This window comes from Sapajus apella, unplaced genomic scaffold, assembly GCF_009761245.1.
Source record: "Sapajus apella isolate SASKATOON/1434 unplaced genomic scaffold, GSC_monkey_1.0 scaffold21, whole genome shotgun sequence".
NCBI lineage: Eukaryota > Metazoa > Chordata > Mammalia > Primates > Cebidae > Sapajus > Sapajus apella.
The window spans coordinates 18,475,358-18,496,867 of NW_022436961.1; the positions used below are offsets into that span (position 1 = coordinate 18,475,358).

The 21,510-nt window shown below is 34.9% G+C and overlaps 1 protein-coding gene across 5 annotated transcripts in view; it reads left to right on the plus strand.

Annotated features, from left to right (window-relative positions):
* Positions 1-21,510, plus strand: part of TUSC3 (tumor suppressor candidate 3) — a 218,223-nt gene that overhangs the window by 191,703 nt on the left and 5,010 nt on the right. The window contains exons 8-10 of one of the 5 annotated variants that reach the window (XR_004271998.1): positions 5,567-5,641; positions 10,449-10,531; positions 10,629-10,698. Coding sequence is in view for 4 of the 5 variants with exons in the window: in XM_032288343.1 (XP_032144234.1) it covers positions 5,567-5,641; positions 10,629-10,719; positions 18,793-18,889 (263 nt within the window). In the remaining variant the exon portion in view is untranslated. Of the gene's footprint in view, positions 1-5,566; positions 5,642-10,448; positions 10,532-10,628; positions 10,720-18,792; positions 18,971-19,886; positions 19,952-21,510 lie in introns of those variants that run through there. The other 4 variants (XM_032288343.1, XM_032288344.1, XM_032288345.1 and 1 more) reach the window with 4 other exon arrangements.

The window sequence follows — 21,510 nt, forward strand, 5'->3', positions numbered from 1 at the left end:
ACGGTTAGCTAGCTTAAAGCCATTTTAGTGTAATTCACATGTCTTAATTACAGCCATCAGATTTTAAAAAGGCTCACTACTCATTTCTTTTTAAAGCTTAGAAAACTGACTTTTGTAAGAAACATTCTGAGGAAGAGATCATACTTATTTACTGACCCTGCTGATTTCTAACAAAAACATTTTACCTTGAGGATGTATATAACCAAGGTCTATTAATCTCTTTGTTTTAAAATTCCTACTTTAAGGTTGTGTGCAGAAATATTCACTAAATTCTTGCATTAAAAAAGAAATTCAAGTAAGAATGAAGCTAAATTCCAGTCAGACATAATAGTACACAGTTTTATGATACCACCTTAGAACCTTTACAGCAGGGGTTGGCAAACTAGGACTAGTGCAGGCCCAATCCAACCTGTCTGCTGTTTTTGGAAATAAAGTTTTAAATAAAGTTTTATTGGATCAGGGAGAAACCTATTCATTTATGTATTTCTGTGACTACTTTTGTACTACGACAACAGAGCTGAGTAATAGCAACAGACACCATATGACTCGCATAGCTGAAAATATTTACTTTGTAACCCTTTACTGAAAAACTTAGCCAATTTCTGCTCTGTAGGCTGTGGTCAATGAAGAAAACAAAAGTTCACAGTTTTATTAACCCACTCATGAACAGTTACTTTTTTGTTTTGTTTTGTTTTTGAGTTGGAGTCTTGCTGATTCTTTCAGGCTGGAGTGCAGTGGTGTGATCTCAGCTCACTGCAACCTCCCCCTCCAGGGTTCAAGTGATTCTTCTGTCTCAGCCTCCCAAGTAGCTGAGATTACATGTGCATGCTGCCATGCCTGGCTAATTTTTGTATTTTTAGTAGAGACAGGGTTGCAGCATCTTGGCCAGGCTGGCCTTGAACTCCTGACCTCATGATCCCCTCATCTCACCCTCCCAAAATGTTGAGATTATGGGCATGAGCCACCACACCCAGCCCAGTTACTGTTTTTACCTTTTATTCCCTGCAGTCATTTCTCTGCATTTATTTTAAAGGAGTTGAGGTTTTGTACATACTTTTATACATACGTATACATCTTTTCATTTGGTATGGTCAGGAAATTAATATATCTTGTTTTTGTTATTAAGAATTTTTGTCAACTTCATTTTATATGGCTACTTAACCTATCACAAAAATGTCCCATATGTTATAGTTGGACATTTACATTTTAATTTTTCACTATATAAAAGTATTCTAAATTAGATTTTTGTATGTATGTAAAATTTTTTTAGTATTTTATATTTTTCCTTATTTGGGAATAGCTTTAGAGGAGTGGAGTTGATGGCATACTTCTGGCACATGCAATTCATGATAATTGATGATTTGCTGAGGTTTTTGACATGCTGAAACCTTAAAACTTTTGTTAGACTTGGGGTTTCTATTCTCTTTCTGCCTTATAATTGGGAGTTTGCATATTTTTTAAATCATATAATTTGAAAAATGCTACACTGTTACTGCATTTGCTCCCAACAAAAATAGTAAATTATAACAATGTGATTTAAAGCAGAAACGTAAGTGATGTAAAGGTAAAATCACAATCCAGGTAGACATGTTTGATATGGCAATTTTGTGAGTGATTTGCAAACTTATTTGTAAAAACTGGAATATGTTTATGGAGAAGTAAAAGATATTTGAATGTTCTATACTTTCTAAAAAAAGATTTTTATGCTTAGCATAAAGATATTTCATGCTGAAATCGGGCTACCAGTTATGTTCTTTGCCCAACACTTGGTTATCATTTTTATCTAAGCCTAATATTTTACCTCATTACTTTTGTGCTTTTTTATTTTGCATCTTTCATTCTGTAGTTCTGTGGCTTTGAGCTAGTTGTTTAAACTTCTCTGGGCTTCAGTTTCCTTATTTGTAAACAGGTGATAATATGTACATCAAAGAGTTGTTGGGACTGAGTAAGATTGTGAACAAAACAAACTTCTTGCCCTTTTGGAGCTAAAATTGTAGTGCCAGAAGAAAGACAATAAGTAAATTAAAAAATGTATACGATCTGCAATTTCTTTAAAAAAACCATGTTATAGAAAAAAAAAATCAGAATAAAGATGAGAGTAGGCTTCTCTGACAAGATTGCATTTGAAAAGAGACCTAGTAGAAGTGAGGGAGTAAATTACATGAGCACCCCAGGAAAAAGTACTTCAGGCAGTGGGAATAACAAGTTCACAGATTTCCTTATTACCCAAATTGCTTTGAAGGTATTAAAAGAAAAGGCCAGAGAACCTTTTTAAGACCTAGAAGGAGGGTTTAAGAAACAACCACTAAAACTCATAATGGGAAAGATGAATAAATTTGGCCACATTAAAATTAGAGCTTTCTATATGACAAAACAATTTAAAACACAAACTATAAAGTAGGAGAGTCGGTATACAGTACTTTAGGCAATTCATATCTACCAAAAAAAAAAAAAAAATGTTTCGAAGCTGATAAAATTAAGCAACTGTGCTTTTGTAACAAGGTGGGGGGGGGGAAGGGGGTAGTGTACTGAAGATTAAACCAAATAAAGCAGAATTAACATATCAAAAGATGCTTAGAACCAAGTGGGTTGCTATTGATACAATTTTTTTCCTTACCAGTTTGATAAAAATAATTTGGCAGTATTGCGTTAGTGAAATTAAGAAAAATGGAAACTTACATTGCTCATTTGAGAGAACAGTATGATTGTACCTAACAACTTTGAAAATACACTTACTGAACCTCTCAAAAATTCCACTTCTGGTTATAAACCATAGAGAAAATATTGCACATATACTCTAGGAAACCTGTAAAAATATATTCTTTGCAGGAATATTTCTAGTAGCAAGCATTTGGAAACAAATGTTATCAATAAGATAAAGCAATAAAATATGATATACTCTTACAAAAATTATTTACATAATTTTCTGTTACTACATTGTTTGAATTTAAGCAGTTGAAATGAGAAGCAGGTTACTCATAGTTTTCAACATTGTAGCAATACAGAAGGAGAGTAGTAAAAATGATATGAAGATACATTTATAGGGATATGTTACACTTTGGTGACCAAATGTAGTGCCCAATAAAATATACTTTTCGCTTTTCTAATAACAATTTTGTTTCGTTAAACACAAAAGTCTTTGTGTTTTACAAACAGATATATATGTATTTGTGTACATGTGCACTTGTGTATAAAATTTGACCCTAAGAACATATTAAAATATGGCTTTACTACTATTAAAACTGTCATACATTTTATTTTGTAAGCTTTATTTTCCCCAGTTAATAGAAATACTGCCATTTCCCCCATGATTCATTAATGGAACTGAAGAAGCTGCTCAGCAGATGGAATCATTAAATGAATATATGTTTTACTTTTAATATCTACAAAATTTCATCTTAAATGCCATTTATGTTTGGAATATTTAAGTGTCATAGTAGCCAGGCGTGGTGTCTCACAACTGTAATCCCAGCGCTTTGGGAGACCAAGGCTGGCAGATCACTTGAGACCAGGAGTTCAAGACCAGCCTGGCCAACATGCTGCAACCCCATCTCTACTAAAATACAGAAATTGTCTGGGTATGGTGGTGTGCCCCTGTAATTCCAGCCACTTAGGACACTGAGCAATGAGAATCGCTTTAACCCAGTAGGCAGAGGTTGCAGTGAGTCAAGATCATACCACTGCTCTGCAGCCTGGGCTACAAAGTGAAACTCTCTCAAAAAATAAAAATAAAAAAGTCATAGTAAAATAATCTGCAATTCTGTTTGAATTGTCAGCAGATTAAATATGTATATTTAAACGTGTAGATAAAAATTTTTACATGAATATAAAAGGTACTGCAGAAAAAATTATTAAAGGGGAAACTTTTAGTAACTCCTTGTTAAGGATCCAAATCAGTCACATCTGTCTGTTCCAGAAAACTGAGTTTTAAGCAGTAGAAATCTACACATGAACCGTTTTAGTGAAACAAGTTTTTAATTAAATGTGTTATTATCAATGTCCAGTGTTTATGGATTTGCGGTAATGTATACAAGTAGACAGTCCAAAACACGTTAAGAATGATGAATCTAATTTACAGCCTATAGACTATCATACTGGTAATACCAAACAGTCATTCTCTTAACAATATTCTTTTCAGGCCACTGCTACAAGATTGAAACCCAGGAATTTCATAAAAATTTCAGTGTTTTTTAAGCTGTATAGCACAAATCTCTAAAAGTTTAGTGCTAGTATATGGTATGTATGTGTATGGTGGTGAGGGTTGACATTGTGCAGGGTGGCAGGGGCTTTTTCTCTTGTATACATTAGGCTTCCAAATATAGGTTGTTCATGATTTTTTTTCCAGAAAGGGTTCCAATGGTAAAACAAATAATTTGAAAAACATTTGTATATAGAGGTCATGGAAGCATAAATGCCTAACGAGAGAAGCCAGGCATGTATTATTATTCAGAAGTTGGATAATATGGTCACGAAGACAGACTTGAATATGAACATTACAATTTATTAATCAGAATTTCAATCATTTGGGTCTAAAAACATGACTCAGAGAGGTAATGTTCTCTGCAAAATTTTCTCTGACCTCCTCCACTTGATCGTATAGACATTGCCCAATGTTATCCTTTGAGCTTTTGTTAGTGGTATCATCCTGCACAGGAGATTTACTGATGCTGTTTATACACAAATAGCAGTAGAAATGAATACAAGGGAATCATAATGAAATTAAGCAAATTGTAGAGTTCTGGCCTAGAATTGTTTTATTTTTCTCTTCAATTTTTAATCTGTGAATCTTTGGGCAAAACACATAATATATTTTCAGAATTGAGTTCTAAGTCTTAAGAGTAGACAATGTCAAAAATATTATAAAACATGGCAAAGAATTTTTTATGAAGATGAAAATTTCCCATCATTCTCTTAATTCTAGCATTATTCAGCCTAACATGAATACAGCCATCGTATTGCAAGCAGGTATAAAATACAAAAGTAATTTTGTGATCTCATTCTTAAAGTATCAGTTAGCTGACTAGCTCAGGGTTCTGCTAGATTCATTAAATTATTTTATTAAAATAAGCTTGTTTGCGTTGGTAAGACTTTTAATTGTATACCCCCAGATTTTCCAGTGACATACCTGACCTTCATAAAGATTTCAACTAAACAAAACTGATGAAAAAACGCATTTAGAAAAAAGCTATGTACACACACACACACTACGAAAATGAAATGTGTCACCATGTCTGTAAGCAGTGCATATCTTTATGTATAATGTGAAATGTTGTAACCGGTTTTGAGAGTCCTTATAGTTTATATGTTCTGTGAAAATCCTGGAATTTAAGAGCCGTTAGATTTAGCCTCTCAGTATCTCGCAAATTGAAGTTTCAGTTTATAAATTTTAAAAATTAAGGCATATGTGCTTATCCAAATGGTGATTTTATGTTATATAAAGATAATTCATTGTATTTACCTTTGTGTGCATTTGTAATTTAACCATTTTGGAGCATTGTGTTCAGACCCAGAAAAATTAATAGATTTTACTCATCTATTTCTACGGCTTCCTTGACAACTACTGCAGATGCTGCTATCACCATGGGGATGGTTCTTCTAAATGAAGCAGCAACTTCCAAAGGAGATGTTGGAAAAAGACGGAGTAAGTCTCTGTGTTGACATTTTTGTAATTTCGTTTCAGTCTTAAGATTCATTTAAGTCAAATGGGAAATACATCAAAGCCCTTTGTAAACATAAACTTTTAAAGAAAAGTTCTGGTTTGCAGAAGTTCAGATTTTTAACTTGTTTCTATTTCTGGGATGTGTTCATATACTTGAAAATATGTCTTCCAAAAGAGGACTGGGTGATTTTCTGTGGAATGGCATAGAAAGTGGAGCTGTCCTTCACCCTTTTCTGGGGTGCTCTAATCCATCCATGCTGAAGCCATAGTGTTTGTTGTAATTCCATCCCGGATAGAGAGATGGAAAATTTTGTGGGCAGAATATTCAGAGATTTTATTGGCATATAACATTACCTCTGCCACAAGAATAGGGTATGCACTCAAAGCCTGACTCTGATGGAGAAGCTTTTGCATAGGTTTTCTACGCTGAGATAGTACCTTACCACTCGTTCCAGAGCCTCCTTTTACATTTTTAAAAGGACATCTATTGATATAATCTTTTCCAGGCTCTTTGCCTTTCCACTGATAAACCAAGATTTATGCCTCTATCAAGTTCTCTAGCATTATGTTTTTAAGCAAGTTAATTGTGTTGTTTTTCTTTGATGGGACTGTTCCTCTCAGAGTTGTGGAAAAACATGTAGTTTTTGAGAAGTAAAGATTTTGCTAGCAAGAAGAAAAGAATACATAGGGAAAATATGCTCTGGGGAGCGTAGGTTAAAAAAGGACAGTCGATGTTTCCTGTCAGAAACCCTTTTATAATTAATATCAAGTCCCTGTATGATTTGATATGTCCACAAACCTATAATTTTCTGTCCTTTGCATGTCTGAACTCTTTAAAATTCACAATTTATGTATGACCAACATAGGTGTCTGAAAAAGACTATTGATTAAGATATTTAAAATAAAAGTCAGACTTAGTTTATGGGTTTTTAGCTAGTGCAACATGTATGTAAACAAATCATAGTGCTCTCTGAATACTTAGAAGTCTTAAGGGTTGAAATGTTTTTGATGTAATACGCAGTTTAGATTGCCCTCTTTTCTTATGGTATTGTCTATACATTGTTTTAAAGAAGTGACAAAAGAAATGAGCACATTACTTTATTGATGTTGAATTTTATTTTTTTTATCTTTTGAATTAACATTATGATATTTTGGGGATTGACAAAGTATGCCTATGAGAACATACTCTTAATTTCAACTTTTATTTTAGATTTGGGGGTACATGTATATGTTTGTTACATGGGTATGTTGGATGATGCTGAGGTTTGGGTATGGATCCCATCACCCAAGTAGTGACCATAGTACCCAATACGTGTTGTACACTGAGAGACTACCTCGATCCCCACTCTAGTCATGTCTGTTCTCATCTTTATGTTCACATGTATGTAATGTTTAGCTCCCACTTACAAGTGACAACATGTGGTATTGGGTTTTCTGTTTGTGTTACTTTACTTAGGATAATGGTCTCCAGCTGCATTCATGTTGATTGTAAAGGACACAATATTGTTGTTTTTTTTATGGCTGCATAGTATTCCATGGTGTATATATACCACATTTTCTTTATCTAATCCATCATTGATGTGGTATATATGTACTGTGGAATCAGCTCAGGTTGATTGCATGTATTTGCTGTTGTGCATAGGACTGCAGTGAACATAGCGTGCGTATGTCTTTATAGTAGAATTATTTATTTTTCTTTGGGTTTACAATCAGTAAGAGGATTCCTGGGTCGAAGATAGCTCTGTCTTAAGTTTTTTGAGGAATCCTGAAACTGCTTTCTGCAGTAGCTGCTCTAATTTACATTCCCGCCAACAGTGTGTAAGTATCCCTTGTTCTCCCCTTCCTCACTAGTATCTGCTGTTTGACTCTTTAATCATAGACATTCCGACTGGTGTGAGATAGTATCTCATTTGGTTTTGATTTGCATTTCTCTGCTGAGTAGTGATAATGAACATTTTTTCATGTTTATTGGCCACTTGTATGTCTCCTTTTAAGAAATACCTGTTCATGGCTGGGCGCGGTGGCTCAAGCCTGTAATCCCAGCACTGTGGGAGGCCGAGGCGGGTGGATCACGAGGTCATGAGATCGAGACCATCCTGGTCAACATGGTGAAACCCCGTCTCTACTAAAAATACAAAAAATTAGCTGGGCATGGTGGCGCATGCCTGTAATCCCAGCAACTCAGGAGGCTGGGGCAGGAGAATTGCCTGAACCGGGAGGTGGAGGTTGCGGTGAGCTGAGATCGCGCCATTGCACTCCAGCCTGGGTAACAAGAGCGAAACTCCGTCAAAAAAAAAAAAAAAAAGAAATACCTGTTCATACGTTTTTTCCACTTTTTATTGGGGTTGCTTTTTTGCTTGTGGATTTATGTTACCTGTAGATTTTGGATGCTAGATGTTTGTCAGATACACATAGCTAGCAAAAATTTTCTCTCATTCTGTAGGTTATGTACTCTGTCTAGTTATTTTGTTGTACAGAGGCGCATTAATCAGTCCCATCTGCCGATTTGTGTTTGCAATTGCTTTTGGAAACTTAATTAAAAAAATTGTTTGCCAAGGTCAGTGTTGAAAAAGGTATTTCCTATGTTCTAGAATTTTTAAAGTTTTAGGCCTTTTATTTAAGTCTTTAATGCATCTTAATTTTTATATATGGTAAATGGTAGGGGCCAAGTTTCATTCTCATGCATATGGCTAGCCTGTTGTCCCAGCAGCATTTATGGAATAGGGAATCCTTTCCCCATTGCTTTTGTCTGTGTGGTTGACGATCAGATGATTGTGGGTGTGCAGCTTTATTACTGGGTTCTCTATTCTGTTCCACTGGTCTATGTGGAGGACATAGTCTTAACTTTGTTTATTGTATGTCCTGTCTTATAAAAGTACATAATAGTAAGAAACGTGTAGACATTTTAAAATCTTACATTTATTATGATAATATGATACTGAATTAAATTACTATTTCCAACTTCCCTCTTTGTAGATGTTTCTCTAACTCCAGCTCCCAACCACCCCCAAATTGTTTATTCATGTTATGTGTGTGTATGAGAGCAAGCTGGAAAGTATATTTAAAAATTTTTTAAGTATTCCTTTCTGATGTGATTTTGGTTTTGATGAGGCACAACTACTATGATTAGTGTTTCCCAGGTTTAGGATGCTTCCATTTCATCATGGCGTTTTCTTTTCACAGGTGTAGTATCTCATATGGCTGCCATGGTTCCTTTAATAATTACTAACCCCTCACTACGTTCAGTTCTCCTTTCCCATAAGCAAGTACTTGAGTAGCATTATTTTGTCCCACTGCATAGGATCAAGTAAATATCTTCCGTCTTACTTGATCCCATATTTGGAGCCTCATTTTCCATAAAGCACAACCCAGTGGGGGCTACTAAAAAGGAACAAAGGGAATGAAAAGAGTGCTCCATTCTTCTGAAAAATAAAAAAAGGAGATATATGGAAAAAAAAGGAATGTTAGATAAAATGCCAGATTTGGGGAGGTAAAAATCATTTTGTAATTAATTATAGGTTTAATAAGATTGTCATAAGCAAAGTTGTTAATACGTTGTATCTAGGTCCTGGTGTCTGTCATATGGGGATATTCTATAATTTTCAAAGTAATATTCACAAACTCATTTTTTGCTTTATTTTCTGCCAATATTCATTTGAAGTTTAGCTGTGTGAGTGTTGTCTGAAATGAAATGTTAGAGGCTACACTTGGATGCTATTAAATGCTCGTCATGTTTCACAATTTATATTAAAAACCTGAAAGATGATATTCCTGCGAAGTTGCATAAAAACTGACTGACACATTTGCAGACCATATTTTGACAAAGCCATTCCTTACGTACTTACTCCATGATTTCCAGAACTGCAGTTAAACTTGGTTTCATTTGTATGTTGGCAAAAATTTTTAAAAATCGTATTACGGAATCATATAGATGTGTTTGATTTTCCTTATTTTCTTCTGCTGTTAGTGTTTTTAATCTTTTTTCTTTCACAAATAATTTCAAATATTATTCAAATTGTGTAGAATTCTCTGAAATGAATAAAAGGTATATTGTGCAAATTATATGTTCTTAAAAGATGTTTAGATATTTCATAAGACATTAAATATAGTTGCCTTCTTTTACTCTAAATGTACTTTAATTGGCTCAAATATTTAAGCATTTCAATTTTACATGTTTAGGTTTATTTTACTAATAATTGACTTGAATTATTTAATGACATATCCAAAATATATATGCAAAAGGAACATTTTATTACTCATCTACTTTAGAGTAAAATCTTCTTAATCATAATAAAGAGGAAATGAGGAAATAAAAAAGTACTTTTCCTATTGTCAGCTTTCCTGCGACAGAAATATTGAAAATTGGACTGTAACATATGCTCCCTGTTTCTTTTTAAGACTAACAACATTTTGCCACTATTTTAAGACTAACAACATTTTGCTATTGAGGGGGTTTTCTCCCTGCAAGTTTTTATTCCTAGCCTTTTGTACATTAGGATGAACTCTTTCTATAACATGCTCTTACTAAGGCAATACTAACTGAAAACCTAAAATTACTGCATAGCATTTGAAAAGATTAAAATTATATTAACCATTCTAATAATGCAAATGTTCCTGCTAATATACCCAATGCTTCATAATGCAAGGGCCAATAATCTTGTGTGTGGTTTATAACGTGTTTTGTTTTGATCACTCTGGGGCATGTTAGTACCTGTAGGAACTCTATAAGAGAAGAAAACCTCCATAAGACTTAGATCAGTCAATTTTGTTGTTTTCATACCCCAAATAGTACATTTTCATTGAGAAGAATGAACACATTGTATTGTGGATAATCTGGTTTGTTGTACCTGTATGTGGCATGAAGTATTAAATGTAAGTATACTATAACTGAATGCATTTAAAACTATAAACAATTGGGGTTTCATTTGCATATTTTTAGACACTAATGGTATTTTCTGTCTGTTTCTAGTAATTTGCCTAGTGGGATTGGGCCTGGTGGTCTTCTTCTTCAGTTTTCTACTTTCAATATTTCGTTCCAAGTACCACGGCTATCCTTATAGGTAATATCTTTATACTAACATGAATGTTTTTATTCTTAACCTAATAGAACAGAATTTTAGTGGTTAATATATAATTAAGGATTAATGTCAAGTAGCTTACTTGCTGTGTGATTTTTAAATTCCATTAAGTTTTTGAGCACCTGCCATGTGTTCAGCATGGTAAACTACAACATGGAGATATAAGGTATAGTTCTTGTTCCCCAACAGGTACAGTTTCTTTTTAGACACTCATATTTTCATACGTACATATAACAAATGAAGTTTAAGCTCATTTTGAGGACTTCAAAATTTTTTCTTAGTTTGTATAATTATGATTTTGACTTTATTTGCAAGATTGTTTTGTCATATAATCCAGTGTTCGTTGTCTGATAAACTTTGCATTTTAAATTCTACAACATTTTCACTTTGCAAAATAAGAGCCAACATGAAAGGGAAAAATTAAATGATAGAATAATCTCTGGTCACTAAAATCACTGTAACGAGTAAATTGTCATAATTGGAGATGAAAAGATACTGAAAATTCAAACCATACTTTCACTAAAGCACACTACATTAGATGTGCCAGATTACAGTTGTACAGTTTATGAATTAGGCCTATATTCATTCGTGTGCTTTTTCCTCCCTTAAGTTTTCTTAAATAACTGCTTCGTTTTCTCTTGGGAGTCCTTCTTTTAGCTTAGCTCATCTTTCTCTAATGAGCAGAAGCTGTGTATTTCCTTTTTCAGAGATTTTGAGGATTGTGCTTAGGTAGTATAACCAGTGCTATGTTGATAGAAAATAAAAGCTCCCTATAGCATGCATTTCTTCCACCTATAAACAGTGGACATTTTTAGAACGCTTCTACACCGATCATAGCAACAATATATAGCTTAATCAGGGACAAAACTAATCCCATAGAAGTGAGATTTAACTATGGGATAATAGAAGAATAAGACTCTTCAATCCCATCTCTCTATTTTCATATATGGCCACATTTCCAATTCTCTTCTTTCCACACCCATTACAAATAAATATACTAAAGGAATGGAAGAATTGTGGGTATCAGATTCAGCTTGTAGGAACATCACCTGACACCCTGCCTGCAGTGTAAATTTTTAAAAGTATCAGTTCTGACGGTAGCAAGAGTTGTGAGAGAGGCAAGCAGAGTCTTCAGTTTTTTCATTTTATTCTTGACATTAGTTAGCTGGCCAGTTTTCGTTTGGATGATGTGAAATAAATGAATCAAATCCAAGAATAAATAATGCCCCATAAAGATGAAGTGTTTTTTTTTTTTTTTTTTTTTTTTTTTAAATTTTGCCCTGCTCTAGGAAGGAGAATTGTGGTTCTGTATGATTGATACTCAGTTTAACATATGTTATATACTGGAAGCTGTAAATTAAGAAAAATAAAAATTATCTAGGATGTGAAAACACTTAAAAATTAAAACATTTCTATCTATAGCACTTAAAATATTAAAGGAAATGTTGTATCTCTTTTTATAAAATGGTAAACTGTATAGTAAGTTATATTGTGAGATTCTTAAGTTCTTTTTAGTTGACAGGGGTAAAAGGCAAATTCTAACTTTTCTTGTATATCAGAGCATGTAATGATACCAGAATATCATTCCCTATCTGACTCAGCAATATAATGACTAGGAAAAGTGGAAAAAAGTAAGTTTTACTAGTTTTTTATAATGTTACATTTGACAGCACTATTTTTTGTTACAATATGAAGAGTTTTCAAGTTTGTACTTTTTTTTCCAAGTAACAGTCATTTAGTATAATAAGTCTCCAATGCTCTGGGTTTTTATTGTTTTTAACCAAGGTTGGACATAGAAATTACCTGGGAAGAATTACTATTCAGATCTATGCCACCAAGGATACGTATTTCAAAATACATATCCTTGGTCGCATAGATGTGAATAGTAAATGCATCTGAACCAGAGTACCTGCCTCTAATTTTATTTCTGTGTGAATGTGGCATTTGAGCACTCTTATTATGTAACCAGTCCCACACTCCTGTCAACTCCCCACCAGCCTAACATGAGATAGATTTGCCTTTAGCAGACCTCATAAGGCTAGAAATATAGATGAAACTCTTGTAAGAAGTCAGAGATGTAAATTATGCCTTAGAGTGGTTTGTGAATATTAAATTTGACATAGTTAAGATGAAAACCAGTAAGAAGGAGTTGCCAAGAAATAGAATCAGAAGAGAGCCTCTCAAAGCAGCTTGGGAAACCAGGTGTGCTAAACAGTGTGGCATGCAGTGTAGAGAAATGGCAGGCAGGCCTCTGGCTGCTGTAACAGCTCTTCAGAGTGCTCTGTCATTTGCTGTGCTATTGTGTGGGTTTACCAGATTGACCTAAAGAAGCTAAACAGAGTTTGGCTGCCCTTTTAGGCAATTTTAGATTCAAGTAGCCAAAAGGCAATCAGGCTATTTTAGATAATAGGAGGTTGATAGGAAAGATATATGGAGAAGCAAGGAAGACAATTAAAAACCTAGTTGCCACGCAGCTAGATCTCACAGATGTTGGAAAAGTTCAGAAAATAGGTCATTCAGCAACAGAAATCCATTGTTTCAGAGATAACTCAATGATTAATCCCTTGCTACAGTTCTTCCACTATTATCACTGAATAATTTCCTTGTACTGTTCTCTTCAGCTAATTGGACCCTTCTCTGTCCCTTTGGCTTCTACCCATGCTACTGGTCTCACTCTCTCAACATGATTTTGTGAATTTTCTTGTCTAAGAGGAAGAGAATGATTGGCTAGGTTTTTTACTCCCCAGGATGGGGTGTCTGATTTTAGAACTGCCAGGCCAGTCCACCCTCTGGAGTCCTTGAAGGTATCTCCTTCACCACCTTGTGTTGGAGCTATTCAAAGAGCCCACTGAATGTAAATTAATTACCTGTTTCTTAGGCACATCCAAAAGAAGTCAAATACAATGACAAACACCTATAAAATATAAAACCAGCAAATATGTGAACAGAGTAGTATTTAATTCGGCTCATGTGTTTGGAATAAAAGATGTGCCAGTTTTTTTTTTTTTTTTTTTTTTGAGGGAGTCTCGCTTTCTCACCCGGGCTGGAGTGCAGTGGCATGATCTCTGCTCATCCCAGCCTCTATCTCCCAGGTTCACACAATTTTCCTGCGTCAGCCTCCTGAGTAGCTGAGATTACAAGTGCAAACCCCCATGCACGGCCAGTAGATCGTTGATTATAAGAGATGGTTTTCAGCAACTCTGTGGCTTCTAAGTCCTACATCATATGCAACTCAATCAGAATCTCTGAGTGTGGGTTTTAAAATCAGGTGAATAGTTACCCAGGTACATTTTGATATAATCGTTTTATGAGTCAGTCTTAGGGAAGTGATAAAGGATTTCATAATTGCCTCAGTTTTCAATTTGAGTTATTAAACATATGCTTTATAGACATGCCGTGATGCTTGCTGTGAAGTACTTTTGAATAACAACGTAAAGTATCAAAAGCTAAATGGCAGATCTGTTTTATGGAGATATTTCACAGGTGGGAAAGATCACTGTGGGTTTGAGTGAGAAAGAACGACTCCAGAAGAAGGCTTGAATTAGGCTAGAATTTGACAAAGCATTTAGACAAAGGAGAAAAGAAGGGCTGAGGAGGGTATTTCATGGAAAGAAAGTAATAATATGTGTACAGAGAACTGGAGAGAGAAATGTGTTCATGGCATCTTTTGAGGATTCTGAGTATGCTGCTATGGTGTGATAGCCTTAATATGTACTAGTCAATAATGAACATGTTTCTGGCTTAAAATCCATTAAATATTCATAAATACACTTTCTGTATAATTAATTATGAAAAGAAAGATATACACTGAAAAGGAAGTATTCTTAACCAGTTTGGGTGAATTTTAGGACAATTCTCTAATTCAAATTCTAGACATTTGCAAAACTAGTAATTATTTTTCCAGATGAGATTTTGGGATTTTTTTTTTCAAAACATCATAGTGTTTAGTAATTTTAGTCCTGGAAAGGATCATGGAGATCATATCATTGAAATTCATTTTACAGATGAGACGTAAAGAGTATATCTATTTAAAGACAGAAGCAGAAAAATCAGACTCTTAGCTCACTTGTCTCTCCTGTGCCATATTTTGCATAATCTGATTCGTGTATTCTCAGAAGTAGAAAATTATCCCAGAATCAAAGTTGAAAACAACACAAAGTCAAATGTACAGTCACTTCAAAAATCTGATAGCCGAAGCCTCTAAGAAAAATGTTGACTAATTAGATGTTCAGCACCAAAATAATAGCTTCCTTTCTCTTGAACTTGGTACAAATATATGCCATGAAACAAAAGGAAATCCACAGAAAACGGACAGTGACAAAATCTACTTATTACATAAAAATTTAAATATTTATTATTCTTTACTAATGAAAGCTGCTGTAGTTTACATAGATGTGATTCCCTTTTTATATTTTTTCTAATATTTTTATAATCTGCTCTTCATCTATCCTCAGATCATTTCTCAGATTTGTTCTTTCTTAATTTCATGACTTAATTATCCAGCTATTCTGTCCAATTTAAATAATCCCTCTAATTATATCTTCCCATATCACATTAAAGCTTTCTAATATGTCCCTTCAGCCCTTTTGAGAACTGTCATTTATCCATTTTTCTACATTCTATGGATATGCTGGTAAATTGTAAAGCAGGCTTTCATAAATCCTTATGGCATGCATAACCCACTTGAATTCTTTCGCTCCGTCAAGTTTATATAGTGTAATTGTTCCCTTCATGATATCTACAGTATCCTTCTAAACCAATAAAATACAGTTTAAAGGGGAGGTTTATGAACAACAATAACAAAAAGTTTTAATCCCTTTTGTTAGTCTAGGACCTATATATATGCTAAAGTTAAGTTAGTAATAATATATTTTACTTTGGGTTTTTTTAAATTCCATTGCATTATTTTCCTTTTAAGTAAGTTTTGTTGTCTTCTCAGTTATTTTAACAACTCACTTGTGAATGATTAGGATAATTGTCTGAGAAATATCAAGAGCAAGTGTTCCTAAAAGACTGCAGAGAGTATATACCAGAGATTTGGACACATCCTGAGCTAAATTCCCAAAACCTAACAGTACAGAAAAAGCAAATATACGTATATATTCAATTAGTTAAAGAAAGACCAACAGTGATGGCAAAAGCAAGTGTCAAAGAGGAAACAAATGAAGGAGAAGAAGAAATAATTCTGAGACTAGTTGACAGGTGAGATGCTGATGAAGAAGAGTTATCCTGTGATGAACATAGCACCGCATTGTTAAAGAATACTTTTGTATTCCTGGAACCATTTACCTGTGGAACCAGCATTATATGACATGTTTTAAAAACTGCTCACATCACCTACAGGCAGTGTCTAGAAAATGAAAGAATGAGATGCAGGAAAGAATCATTCTAGGAGGAGGAAAACCCCAAAACATATTCTAGAAGGTATTTCCTGACCTTGAGTACTTCTGCTAAGACATCTGTAGATATCCATTTTCTAAGAACATAAGGCTGTACAATAGTCAGTCATAAACTCTAAGGACCAAGAGCTGAACTACTTCAGCCATGTAAGACAGAAATGCACTGAAGTAGGCTGACAAGAGGAAAAAAATTGTTTCTCAACCAAGACCGTATCCTTGACTTTCCCAATCTTAACATGAATACATGTTGCAGAGATCAGCTGCAAGTACAGATGTACATTCTTCAGTACATAGCTCTTGGGAAGCTTCCCACTTCTACTTTAGATCATATCTGTACTTGGGATAAGACTCTTGAGTTATCCTTTAGTGAAAATGCACATTGAACATAACACCTTCTACCATTTTATTTTGTAAGAAGATCACCTTTACTAATGGGCTTTAGGCTTCAGTGCCAGCAGACTTGCTTGGGTGTTATGCCACCACCTTTTGGCCCTCGATGTCTTCATTTTGAATTTTTGTGAATTATAAACTGTTGTACCACTGATACACAGGACTGTATCGATAATTATGTTTAATTTTTTTACATTCTCTCCTCACAATTTTGAATTTTATTTAAAATACAACCCTTAATTTCTTCTACATCAAGTGATCCTGTTGTGTTTATTCATTTTTAATCTTAAACCTCACAAAACCTTGAACATCTATGCCCTTTGTCATATATTTTCAGAACTTCATCTTGTTTTCAAAATTTTTATTTTCTTTATTGATATATGTACTTGCTAAAGGTATAAACATTGACTTTAAGTATTTTTCCAGTATTCTTAAATCTTCTATAAGGTTGACTGTTAATAATATACAGTATGAATCTGTTTCATGCCATTACTAAATTATCTCATATTGTCTTTTAAATTTAATAAGCAGACTTCCCTTACTGGAATGCACAGTCTGCTTGTAACTACCTGTGTGACCTTGGGCAAGTTACTCAACTTTTGAAAACCTAAGTTTTCTCATTTATAAATGGAGATGATTTTTCATATGTCATTCAACTGTTACAAAGATTACATGAGAGAATGCTTATAAATCACTTATTACATTGCAGTAAATGTTTGATGCTAATTATCATTAATTCTGATATAAATATTTAAATTCATTAAATATTTATATCAGAATTTTATTTTTATTTTTTTATTTTGTTTTGCTACAAAGTTTTTCTTTGTGCTAAAGATTAAGTAGCTTTATCTTATATTTGCATGATTCAGTTGAATGAAAAAAGATTTTCCCTGATCCTTTTGTTGAGTTTAATGGGGCTCCTGAGTCTCTTGAAATAGTCAGTGAAATAGCAGGGTTATTATGAATTTGATCTAATTACCATCTGAGCCATAGTTCAGAAAAGAGGAAATATTATTTCAGTAGTAGCACTGAATTTATATATTACATAAACATTAACTTTAGTGCTAGCCCCGTTTTTTTTTTTTTTTTCCCCCCTGAGACAGAGTCTCACTCTGTCACCAGGTGCCAGGCTGGAGTGCAGTAGTGCGACCTCGGCTCACTGCAACCACCGCTTCCCGGATTCAAGCAATTCTGCTGCCTCAGCCTCCTGAGTAGCTGGAACTACAGGTGTGCGCCACCACGCCCAGCTAATTTATTTTGTATTTTTAATTAGAGACGGGGTTTCACCATATTGGCCAGGATGGTCTCGATCTCTTGACCTTGTGATCCCCCCGCCTCCACCTCCCAAAGTGCTGGGATTACAGGCGTGAGCCACCGCGCCTCGCCGCTAGCGCCATTTTCTAAGGAGAGGAAAGTGCTAGCAGGAACATGATATTCTTCCTCTATGGGTAACTACCTTATCAGTGTTTTTCACTGCCACTCTACTCACAAAAGTTTTCTTTAGAAGATGTGTATAAAAACATCTAAGGCACATCAAGTCTCAGCTTTTGTAGGAAAATAACAACAGACATTTCTAGTAATTCTATCACTTTGCTTCCTAACTGAAGTTCATTAGACTGTGTCTTCGGCAAGTAGTATGATATAATGAAAAAATAACAGTAATTAGGAGAAGACCCGAGTTCAAGTTTGGGGGTTAATTCTGTGTATTCGCTAGAGTTCTAGCTCTGCATTTAAACAAACCTAGGTTAGCATCTTGGTTCTTCTCAACTAACTTTGCGGCTTAAAGTTAATTACTTCTAAGTCTCGTTTTTCCACAACTCTAGTTACTTCTCTTATCTTTTGCCAATATATTTAACTTGGTTAAGCATGTTTCTTAATTTGAAAACTTGATATGATAAAACATACCTCAGAATTTTATGAAGATAAGTTATAATCAATTTGTAGCCCCTGAAATATAGTAGGTTCTCAGTAAAGTACTCACTTTTACCTCTCTCTTCACCTAGACTAGCCACTTTAGCAATTGATTATTCAGTAGTACTTTACTGCATTATGTTTTTCATTAATTACTCATGTGCAGTTGTTTCATATGTCTTTTTTTCTTCTAGACTATTACAAGGTATTTGTGTCTTTGATAAATACCTTTTATATGTCTCCAAAGTGCTATGCACATAGTAGGTGCTCATCATATACTTGTTAGTTGAATCTGTTTACTTCAAAACTATTCCTTGTCTACTTCCATTAAATGCAAATGGAACCATTAAAATAGAAATAGGATGAAGATGACTGGCTTGCCACAGCTCCAGAAGATGCAGTTCATAGTGAATGACACCCCCTGGAGTTGTCAGATTGTTCTTCACAACTGAAGATCTGTGGAAAAAGTTATTTTTCAAACTTGAGCACTAAAGAAAGATAACTATTGTGGCTAGGCATAGTACCTCAGGCCTCATACCTAGCATTTTGGGAGGCTGAGGCAGGAGGATTGCTAGAGGCCAATAATTTGAGACCAGTCTGAGTAACATAGCAAGATGATGTTTCTACAAATAATTTAAAAACGTAGCCTGTCATGGTGGCACACACCTGTAGTTCCAGGTACTGGGGAAGCTGTGGCAGAAAGATCACTTGAACTCAGGAGTTCAAGGCTGAAAGTGAGCTATGATTGTGCCACTGCACTCCAGCCTGTGCAGGAGAGTAAGACCCTGTCTCTAAAAAAAAAATTGTTTTTAAAAAAGAGGTATTGCAGTCCCAATTCTGAGCTGTGTGATATCGAGTGAAAAACAATATATAAATTAGGCTTATAGTGGACACAACGTGTCTTCCATTATCTTAAAAAGAAACTGATACTTCCTACCGTCCTTGGGTATCTTGAGACGAACAACAAAAATGGAAGGATATTCAATAAGGAAACATACAGAATAACAGCTAAAAATGAAAGGCATTCATATCAATTTTGAGGTAAGTATTATGGTGAACAAGCACAGCAAGGCAAAAATTCCAGCATGTAGAGCGTATAGCAATATTGCATTCATTTGTACATCTTAACCTTCAGCTGTACAAATAGAAAAATATTATGTAAATGGTGTGATGATCAGCCCATAGTACATATCATTGATGAGAATTTCACTGGCATTAACCTTTCTCATGCTGAGTCCTAGCTTTGTAGAATGACTTATAAAAGGTCAAAGGATTTAGAGATGATTCAGAGAAAACCTGACTTTCTGTAAAGGCACCATTGTCTATCCCCTATCTAATCTAGATAAAGAATGTAGTGCTAAATCTTGTAATAATATTGTACAAATGGAAATTCAATCTTAAGGATTATTTTTTCCATATTGTTGTATTTCATTGTGGTGTATTGGAAAGTGATCTGGACTTTGAGTGAGAAGATGTGATTTGGACCATGGCACTTAAAAACTCTATAACCTCAGGCAAGTCTTTTAATCTTCTCTGAGCCTCAGTTTTCCTCATTTTTTCAAATATAAAGACTATAACATTTATCTCATGAGTAAGACAAGTTATAGTAAATTACTGTTTTACAAATGTAACATAACTTAACTGTGGGATTCTGTATTCCAGTTCTACATTATTATATTTATCTGCTACAGGGAAAAGTCCTCAGACTTAAATTTCTACCAAAAGACTGACACGTGGAGTTAATCGTTTGACAGATGCCATCCTTCCACCCCAAACAAAATATATTTTCTTAACTTCTGTTTATTATCACTTAGGGAAAAAAAGCAGTCAACAAGTGTATTTAGTTCTGCTTAGGAAGAGTATAGCCAAACCTTTTTTCCCCATTAACAAATAATATAAGCCTTAATATTCAAAGTTAATAAAAAGTACAAGTCTGCCAAACACTTAACTTACTGAAAATTTTTTTAAAAATCAGCATTTGTTAAATTCAGAAATAGTACGTACTTCTATATGTTTTTGCAGAAAATTCACAATTCAGTTTTTTGATTCTGCATTGCACATTCCACCCCTTCAAGCCCAGAGACCACAGGGTCTAGGCTAACACACACCTCAAAAGCAGCCCTAGAGACAAGACAACTTTCTTAACTCTGGCAGAAACTCCACACCATTCAGCACCCCACTGAAAGTAGGGAAGGAGTGGGAAGCTCCTGTGTTCCAGCCGAGTTCTGAAGTTGCTCTTCACCTGTTGCTTATCCCCTACATTCTAGTTTTGTTGTTCTTTCCGCACCCCCCCCCCCCGCCCACTGACTATCCGTGCTTCTGGTGATTCCTAATTGTTACATGTGGTTAATACTATGATTAGGTCTCTCTGTGCAGGCTGTGTAGAGAACTGGCCTCAGCACTAGGAGATCGGACAGCGATTGCCCCATGAAATGACAGATAAAGAAAGCTTCCGTTCCGAAAGATATTTTCCTCCTGTCAATACAGGCCTAGATTTCTTCAGGCCTTTCTGGAAGACCACTTGTTTCAGACTCAGACGTTTCTGGGTTTAGTAATCTTCTATTACAGAGAAGAGAGCCCCAGGACTTTTGCGAAAATGGTCTGGCTAAGGGCCACAATGTACTTCTCTCTAGCATTCCCATAGAACATGTGTGAACGTAGAGTAAGGATTAAAAAGAATGACTCAGTGAGTTGTACTATACGCAAGGTCAATGGAACAGGAATGAACATTCAGCCACTGGCCTATCTGCTTACTGAACAACCCAGGCCTTTTTTCCCTTCTGCACCTTTTTTGGATGCCAGATGAAATCTGAGGAGCTGGCCCCTTAGCCACCTAAGTGATTTCCCCAAGACAGATGCCATTATGTAGCCACTGGGTCTCCCTGACTTCCTCCCCAGTTTGAGAACAGGAAGAGCAGTGCACAAGAAGTCTATCGAGCCGAGGATCTCAGAGAAGTTAACCAAACTCCCAGTTGGACAGAATACATTTGTTCAGGAACACTATGTACATTCTGGTTTTTCCAAATATGAGAAACAGATGGAGTCGTTAATTCAAGATAAACAAAAAACCAAA